At 41.1% G+C, this 9,248-nt stretch overlaps 1 protein-coding gene across 7 annotated transcripts in view; it reads left to right on the top strand.

The window, feature by feature from the left end:
* Positions 1–9,248, top strand: part of mei-41 (ATR serine/threonine kinase meiotic 41) — a 42,127-nt gene that overhangs the window by 9,982 nt on the left and 22,897 nt on the right. For 6 of the 7 annotated variants that reach the window (XM_022847215.2, XM_022847218.2, XM_022847214.2 and 3 more), the window contains exons 7-22: positions 125–426; positions 841–1,122; positions 1,515–1,616; positions 1,792–2,003; positions 2,139–2,316; positions 2,849–3,055; positions 3,619–3,756; positions 4,466–4,677; positions 5,105–5,269; positions 5,582–5,717; positions 6,436–6,611; positions 6,980–7,109; positions 7,677–7,840; positions 8,187–8,340; positions 8,565–8,672; positions 8,820–8,948. In XM_022847215.2, coding sequence (XP_022702950.1) covers positions 125–426; positions 841–1,122; positions 1,515–1,616; positions 1,792–2,003; positions 2,139–2,316; positions 2,849–3,055; positions 3,619–3,756; positions 4,466–4,677; positions 5,105–5,269; positions 5,582–5,717; positions 6,436–6,611; positions 6,980–7,109; positions 7,677–7,840; positions 8,187–8,340; positions 8,565–8,672; positions 8,820–8,948 — 2,795 coding nt within the window. Of the gene's footprint in view, positions 1–124; positions 427–840; positions 1,123–1,514; positions 1,617–1,791; positions 2,004–2,138; positions 2,317–2,848; positions 3,056–3,618; positions 3,757–4,465; positions 4,685–5,104; positions 5,270–5,581; positions 5,718–6,435; positions 6,612–6,979; positions 7,110–7,676; positions 7,841–8,186; positions 8,341–8,564; positions 8,673–8,819; positions 8,949–9,248 lie in introns of those variants that run through there. The other variant, XM_086971661.1, reaches the window with a different exon arrangement.

The following is a 9,248-nucleotide window of genomic DNA, read 5'->3' as shown; positions in this document are numbered from 1 at the left end:
ATATATAATTTGTCTTATAGTGAATTGTCAAAATAATTTGGGCCATTCTGTATAAACACAGCAGTTATCCTAACCCTGTTCCAGTCTCATCGTCTATTCATTACGACCATCCACCGATGTTTAGGCAAATTACTGGACGCTCTGACGTGCTACGAGCGACTTCTCGGTTCCTCCGAAAATCAGAATCAGTCAGATTCGGAACAGCATGAGCGAGGTGTTGTCGAATGTCTTCTTGCTCTTCACCAGCCTCTGTCAGCTCTTACCAACGCCACTGGGATGATAGCTGTAAGCGCTCGACGATTTTCATTAGTTACATCGGGGCAATCGTCAAGTGCGAATCTGTCAACAGCATCTTCGAAAAACAACTGCACGATCTTCAACTGTGCCGCATCGGCATCTAAAGATGTCCAAACAGAGCAATGGCAGGTTCGTGTATTGGCCGAAAATACTATTTCGTGTTTAGAGATGGACGTTCATCTGACGCTGATGTGGCACTAAATTTGCCTCTGACCACAAATGGGATCAAGGTTAACGTTGGAGGAATAAAGTCTCTCGTTCTGGCTGTTGGTGCATTTGATCGTGTCTCCTCACACTTAAAATAATATAAAAATATAGAATATCATTAACAAAACTACCGAAACTGATAGAATGGTTAATCGAATAGAAAAACATCTGTTCGGAAAATAAAAACCAGATATTCTTAGGATAAAATGCGCCATGGCTTATGTAATAGAATGACTCAGGTAGTCTGTATTGAATGTATAGAACTACAAAATATACAAATACAGTTAAAATAATTAACGCAAAAACAATGTGGTCGATCTTGACGACATCTAATAGATGATTGCGACGGACTGGAACGCATATCGAGTCGAGGCCGCATGGAAACTTGGTGACTGGTCTGCTCTTGAGAACTATCTGGCCGATTATCAGTCTCCGAAGCAAAATGGAGTCAATGCTCAAAGACGATGCTACAATGCGTTTGGATTGTCCGTTGGAGGCCTTCTATCCGCTGCGCAACGGCTCGACCGTTCACTTTTCGTTCGGAAACTCGACGAGAGTCGTCGACTCGAAATGATTCCGGCGACAGCGGCGTGTCTTCAGCCAGAAGTCTACGTACAGGTAGAAACGATGAAAAGCCTAGAGGAAGGGGTTTTACAGTGATCACAAAAATGAAAAGGTAGAAAGTGTTCGTTTAATTAAGAGACCCGGAAACAGGCGAGCGGCGAGCCAGGTTTGAAGCAGCATGGCTTAACTAAGGCAGTACCGAATAGCAATAACCATAAATGGTGCAACAGGTTTCCGCAGGTGACTCTTGTTATCAATACATTCAACAATCCAAAAAAAGTATCAATATCATATTTTCAGTAACCTAATTCGATAAAACATCGCTATTTGTTTCGAAGTTTTGAACCAAAATAATCTTCGGAAGAGGCACGTGAAGGTATTTGAATTTTAGTTATCGGCCTCTATATATATATATATATATATATATATATCGTTGTTATTCCTAGGTATACCCTTCGACGGTAGTTCGGTTGCATATGTTGAACGACCTTCAGTTAGGTGTTGAGAAACTCGTTGGCTTTGAGGATACTACGCTCGACAGCGAACGAGTACGTACAAATTTCGCTTACCTTTAATAAAGACTAGAGCAATTTGTTAACGTATAAAATTAATTATCTGCTCCTATTGTACTATAACAAACCATATTGATGCTGCTACTATAGCTACCTGCTTGTACAGTATTGGAATTAAAATATATAGAGAAAGTATCTTTACTGCTTTTAGTTGGAGTCCAACTTGCGAAGCGTGGTCAAGGCTTGGGAGAAACGCCAGGTCCGCATGAGACCTTCGGGTGTACTTCAGGAGAGCGTCCTGGAGGTTCATCGCGCCGTGCTGAGACTAGCTGCCTACCGAGCAGAAAAGGCAGGTTGGGAGTCGCGACCGCTTCATCAGGAGATTTCGAGCCTCTGGCTTCGAAGTGCTCAACTTGCCCGAGAGTAAGCTTAATAAATACGCAGTCACAAACATACAGTACAGCAAAACAGAGAATAGACAAGTAAATTTGAGCTTCCTTTCTTCTTTACCACCAAAAGCAGTTGCTAAATGACGACATTGCGTAATCGTACTTTCAGGGCTGGTCATTACCAGCATGCCTATAGCTGTCTTTTGGAAGCCGAATCTCGCGAGAGCGGGTCGCAATTGGAGGGTGAGCTTTGTCTCGAAATGGCCACGCTTAGCTGGGCCAAAGGGGAGCATATGGCGGCAATCAAAATACTCGATGATTTTATTAATAAACATGCCAGTACCCAGGTAAGTGTTTAGACAAACCTATTGATGCAAAGTGTGGGTTGTAGGACGCAACTATACGATTAAACCACACTGGAAAAAACGCAAAATAGGTTACTGTAGTACTCTAAAACCGTATTATTGTACATAATATGAGCACGTGCTATGGATAGGAGGAAAATTCAAATCATAGTGAGTCGATTTCATCATTGAAATTTGTAGCTAACGTACGAATAATGAAACGATGTTTCGACAAAGCCCTATAGGTAATATATAGTAAATGCAGGATTTGCTAAGCAATGGGGTATAACTTTTAAGGATGATCAGAAAAATATAAAAAAATTCACTGTAGTCGACTGACCGTTCCGTATCGCAGATATTTTTGTAGACCAGCGGGTTTTATTTAAAGCTTTTAACTTCCAAGCGTAACTCAAAGTGGTTAAAAAGACTAATAGCACACATGCATAGCACTGAGTTGGTATCTACTACGAGCGGCTTTCTACCTTTCCTTCTCGATAACACTTTCCCATTTTCTTCACGTCCATCTTCGTTTTAGCGTCCGGCAAATGACCGGGCAATGGCCCGGGTTCGACTCCTGCACGCCACTTACTCATGTGAAGCGTGTTGTGTTGATGTCGACGCTCAGCATCGCCTGTACAAACGAGCGGCTAAAGCCGACCAAAGTTGGGAAGATGGAGTTTACAGGCTCGCAAAATCGTATGATGAAGTCATTTTGACACCTAAATGTGATCTCACCTCCATCGTAAGTATAAGCGAAGCTTAATTTAATTAACAATGGACATGCTGCGGGGGTTTTAACAATTTATATATAGTTGTTGTTCGAAAGATATTCCCCGGAAATTAATGTTACACCGCTGGGGGGAAACGTTTGCCTAAGGTATAATTCTCTTTATACGCATGTAGCCTCCTTTGAGATTTCGCATATATTTCAATTTGGTGACCTGTGTGCGCCATGTATTAGCTATAAATGTCGACATGTAATCGCACACGACAGGAAGTACTGACAAATATCAACGACATGTGATTGAACGAAAAAATCTCGTATAATTCTGAAGTATTCGTACTCAAGTGAGATTGCATAGAGTCCTTTTTGATAGGTACCCTGTTTTCTGCGTAAACTAGTCATGAATTTATAAATTGCATGTGTTTATTACAAGCGTCGTTGTTTTTCTTCATCTGCGAAGATAAAGAAGATATATTGAATTTGGAAATCAGTGAATTGTCGATACATGGTAAGAATGCCTCGCACGCTCCCTATCGTGCTTTTGTGGGTTGCTTGTCATCTTCTTGTGATCTGTTTTACAGATGGCCCGGGTCGATATTATCCTGCAATACTATTGCCAGTCACTACATTACGGACAAGCCCATGTATTCCATTCGCTGCCTCGTTTGTTGACAATCTTCTTCGATCTTGCCGGGCAAGTGGCTAAAACCAAGGATCAGGTTTGTATAATTTTGGGCAAACAAATCTTGCACAACGAGTATAAAAAGGAAAAACGTACAAAAAAACAGAAAAGTAAATGGAGATTCGTTGATATTTTTCTATTATATATTTTTCCTGATATTTTCCTAATTATCATGGCCTTCGGCGGTTGTGGTTTGAAATAAAAGCTGGTTCCGCTTGCCAGAAACGATAGCATTCGAATATTCGCTCGAACCCTTCTTGAAATGAATTGGTAAAGCTTTATATACGCTTCTACTACTTTGCTTAAGCATTGTGACATCAGGGCGGCCGATGGCTTAATCCAGCGTGTCAGTCTACGCTCGGACTCGAACCTAGATCACCATTTGCCTTTTGTCTCTAACTTTAGTGGTAGGCTGTTATTATTGCACTGTGGCTAAACGCTTGAATCCACCACCCTGTACTCTACTGGTTCGTTCGAATCTCATACATATACTGTATAGAAAAGCATCTTTTCTAACCTTATCCGGCGTATTGATTGGCATCGTATTGCTAACCTAAATGTTTCGAGTTTGATGTCCACTACCGCCGTTAGATTTTCCATCGTAGGCTGACGTGTGTATGTGTTTACGCCCAGATACGGATCTAGACTGCCACGTGCCCCTCAAATTAGCAGACTTTACCCATTACGCCATCAAGCGGACCTGACCAGATGTTTTACTTGCGAGCGATTTATTCGATTCTCCGCAGCGTTTGGAAGCCAAGCTCGCCCAGATGGCAGCGCGTTTAACCCAGAGTCTGTCAGTACTAAGGCCATGCATCTTTTACGCGGTGATGGGCCAACTGGTGTCACGTATCGTTCATCCGCATCGGCGAGTCGTCGAACTCGTAAAAGAGCTCCTCATTAAGGTCATCGCGGCGTATCCAGAGAGAGCATTATGGAGCTTTTTTTTTACTACGAAGTAGGTTGTATGTACACGTGCAAGGAGGTATCTCAGTCACTAGATTTTAGTGGTTTTCATTTCATACATCTCTCCAAAGCCTCACAATCGTTCGATACAGGAACACAAACTGACGAAACAACTGTTTAATATAACCTGTTTATTCTGCGAAAATCATGATGATATCTTGACACGTAACATGACGATGCGGTTGAGAGGTAGGTGGGACTGTATATTAATTCGTGATATAACACCAATCTAGTCAGAAAATTGTTATCAGTTTGCCTCGTGCATCATGATAAGCTCTGATTTGTCTTTATTCTTATTTATTTTTAGAATATAATCAATCAAGGTTGATTCATTTACCCTTAGCATGGCTTTTATAACAATTCAAACTTTTCGAATTCAGCTTGATCTGGCGCTATTCACTCTCATTGGACCGTTTTAGGTATGAAAATAAGGAGCGGCAATGTAAGGCTCGAGCAATTATCGCCGCAATCGAATCAAAGGGTGAGCTCCTCCGGGAACAGGCGGCGATCATGTCAACGATGACAGACATGTTGTTAATCCTTTGCCGTGCTAATCTTTCTGCCAAAACTGAGTCGCTCCGGAGGTATGAACACTTCATTGTAGCCGCATGACATGGTACAGAATGAAGTCCTTCGTTCATACACGTTTCTATGCGTCTGTGTTTAGATTTGTTTAGTAAGTGGCAATTGGGTTATAAGTTATCAAGCGCAGTTAGGAGAATGCAATTAACATTTTCAGGTACGTGTCTCAGGTTTTTTTGTCTATTAAAAGGTCCTCTTTTAACGTTTATTGTCGAATAGGTTAGCTTTTGGGTGAGTGGTCTCTCACTCTTATTCTCTCTCTCTCTCTTTCTCTCTCTCATTCTGTCTTCTTTGTCACCAACGGTTCTTGGTAGAGTTTGCCCAGCTCTGAGCAACACGTTTGCCAGGGGAGCGTTCGCAAAGGTCGTTCTCCCTACTGAAAAACTGCTCGCTGTGAACATCGACGGAGGAGCGCCCACGGATGTCTACTTCCACGAAGTAGAAGATCAGGTCAGCCTTCCTGAACCTTGTCAGCTTCCTAAAAAAAATATATATGTTCATCATCCCTTTCAACCGTCGGATAGTTCTTTTTTCTCTGCCGTCACCCGATGGATGCATGTCGAACTTAAGCGACTCGATTAAATAAACTGTTGGATTTCCGAATATTTTCTTTATTAGATTTTCATGTACTACCTTATTGCTGTATCGCTTGCACCATCACTAATACTTAATGTGAACCATTAATATGGATACGATACGTCTACCTGCTGGGTGTACCGAAGTCAGTAATAAAGACCATGTCGAATTGAATAATCAATTTTCTCCTCGTTATTTAAAGAAACAATTGCCTAGCCAAAATAAAATAAATAGCAAATAAAATATTTGTTTTTCCTGTTTTGTTTGAGGTCTATTTTGTTAATTCCACTTCCTATGAATTGGCACTTGCGAGCGTGCTCAGAGCCAGATATTATAAGACGATGGGTAAGGAAAATTTATCACAAAATACGTTTTTACGACTGTTTTTGATTAAAGAATAAGCGCTACTAGTAAAGAATAAGTGTGCTTTAGTCGTAGGTAGCACTGCATTGGTACCCGGGACCTATTTATTGAGACGTTGTTTGTGTTTATCAGTTAACCGCCTGTCTCATGACAGGGCCTAAAATGTCGTTGTTTTTGTGTTTACTAGTAATTATTGTTTTTCTTTACCGTTTTCCTTCCTACTTTTCAGATACTTCTGCTACAGTCCTTGCAAAAACCACGTCGCATCACAGTGCGCGGCTCTGATGGTAAAAAATACAGTTTTCTACTAAAGGCCGAGGACGACCTGCGTAAGGATTGTCGTTTAATGGAATTTATGGGACTCATCAATCGATTTCTGGCTAAAGAACCCGACGCGTATAGTAGGCATGTAACGTACTTGAGCTTAACAACGTATTTTTTTCATCGTATAAATTCGGTTACGAGATGGATTGAAGGGCGAAGCTGTTTTTAAAGAACGGTTTAAGTGCCATGATGTGATTTTAATACGGTTCGCTAACGCAGAGCAAGGATCAATCAGCAACACGAATTTTAAATGAGCAAAGGGTCACAGCTCATTATGACAATAGAAGCATTAATGACAACGTAAGGGAAATACTGTTCTGTGAACAAAAAAAAAAAAACAACCCAAAACGTTCGCCAAACAATAGCATACAACAATGGGTTACTGTCATAGGCTGCGCGAAAACGCAAACAAGACCTGTCTAAGAACCCATTTTTCTATCCAATTTCAGAAAATTACGTATACGAACATATCATGTTTCTCCCCTTGATGACAAATGCGGTATTATTGAATGGGTCGATAATTTGATGCCGCTTGTTGTCGCCGTCGAAGAAGCTAATGTCGCTGGTGGCTTTACAAAGGTAAACGTGAATGTTGCATTGATCAAAACGAGCGAGGGAAAAATAATTTTTTTTTACCTACTGATCCTCTGTAATCATGCTTTGTTCGTTCAAACTATGCGGGCATGTGTCTACTACCAGGAATGGCTGTAGATTTATTTTCAGTCGCGTATTAGTGTACGGAATAAAGCGTAAAATTCTAGACCCTTGCTGATATTGCACCGGTTCTGCCTATGTATTAACACAGTGGCAAAGTGTTTGCCTGCTATTAAGCTTAGGTATAGCTAATGCAATGAAATGTAAGTCGGCAACCGGCCAAGACCACGCGGTTTGTTTCGTACCAGCCGTCCTAAGTAGCACTAGTTGAATAAATCAATCATACGCAAACATCGAGACGTTAGCTATAGGCCTGCAAGGTCTTTAGCTGTGATAGGGCAGGATAATTCGATAGAATTAGTGAGTCATTTGTTTGACGTAACGTCTAACGATGATTCCGGACTATTCAGTACATCAAATACAATACTATAAGCCTACGATGATTGATTAAATATCTCCAATAGCACTACAATTTCTTGGTTTCATTTTTAGCTTACTTCCCGCCATCTCGCACAAAAGATTCGTCCTGAAATGGATAAGCTGTTGCAAAGTGGAGACCATGCTAAGATGCGTGAGCTTCTAGAAAGAAATCTGGCTCTCTTTAAACCGTCGTTATCGTACTGGTTCCGTTGTAGGTTTCCTGACGCCCCATCGTGGTAAGTGGTTGTTGAATGATCGTCTGATATTTTTAAATATTCCTTGGAGAGTACGTGTCATTAGAAGAGTTTGCATACGTTAAAGTAGGTATCGTGTTTAATTCAGGTTCTTGAAGAAGTTTCATTTCAGTTTACAGTCAAAGCTAACCTAAAAATGGGAATGTATCATTCGTTCATTCACATTTCGTTATCGAATGTTCATTGACGTTTTATAGTTGACTGTGGATGAGTATATATAAACCCGCATGGATTATACGAATCTATCTACAAGCTACAGTGGGTCTGCTTTATATTAGCTTTCAACACGGATATTTTTCTCGTCTACATTACCCCTGCCAAATAACAGGTATCAGGCGCATACTCTGTTCGCGTCATCTGCAGCCGTTATGAGCATGGTGGGATTTATTCTGGGGCTGGGGGACCGACATGGTGAAAACCTACTCATCGAAACGACCTGTGGCCAGGTGGTTCATGTCGACTTCAACCTCATCTTTCTTAGGGTACGGTATTTGCTCATGGTCTATAGAGCCTGAATGGAAATCTATTAATAATAATAATGGAAAACTATTGAATAGTAACAACGGCTAAAGGACGCCACTGCCAACGAAGCGCACAAACTTCAATCTTTCACTGACCTAAATGCCAGATGATATATGCTCTGTTATCGATGAGGTGTACAAATTATAATGTTTTTTTTTTATGTTTTGTGCATGTATTATTACAGGGGAGAGACTTAGCGTACCCTGAAGTAGTTCCATTCCGCCTTACACAAAATATGATTGATGCGATGGGCCCGACCGGTTACGAGGGAACGTTTCGTAAATGCTGTCAGGTAATGTACAGGTTTCATAGATCTTATGTAATATTATATATCGAAATACTTATGTATGTGTTGTGCGTCATCGATTTAAGGTTCACTCGACCAGTTGACTTTAAACACTGATCGTGAACCCGCCCATTTGTATTTCCCATTACGCAGGTCACGTTGAAGATACTTCGCGCGCAGCAGGACGCGCTGATGAGCGTGTTAAGTACAATGGTACATGATCCATTGGTCGAATGGCGAAACAAACGGAAACAGGAACACCTTGCCTCGAACGACCATCCTGTAAGTCTTGCAGAATTGGCTTGAAGAGTTCAGATGCGTAATCTCTCAATCTCGAAATGGGACAAATGGGATTTTTAGCGGAAAGTATTCAATACACGAGTCAGTTGGAGAGATATAGGATATAAATATATCGTTTTGATTTATGTCGTCTCATTGTTTTCTGCCCTTGTCAAGAGCATCGACAGCAGGCCTTTGTTATCAGCAACGATCTGTAGAACCAAACTTTAGTTATCTTCGTTGATGCATATTCGTGGTACAGACATTTGGGAGCAATGTACGAAAGTCTCGAACAGTCATAAT

Source organism: Varroa jacobsoni, unplaced genomic scaffold (genome assembly GCF_002532875.2).
Source record: "Varroa jacobsoni isolate VJ856 unplaced genomic scaffold, vjacob_1.0 scaffold_1275, whole genome shotgun sequence".
NCBI classification, from domain to species: domain Eukaryota; kingdom Metazoa; phylum Arthropoda; class Arachnida; order Mesostigmata; family Varroidae; genus Varroa; species Varroa jacobsoni.
The sequence above is the reverse complement of the archived record's forward strand: the minus strand, read 5'-3'. Positions and strand labels throughout refer to the sequence as shown.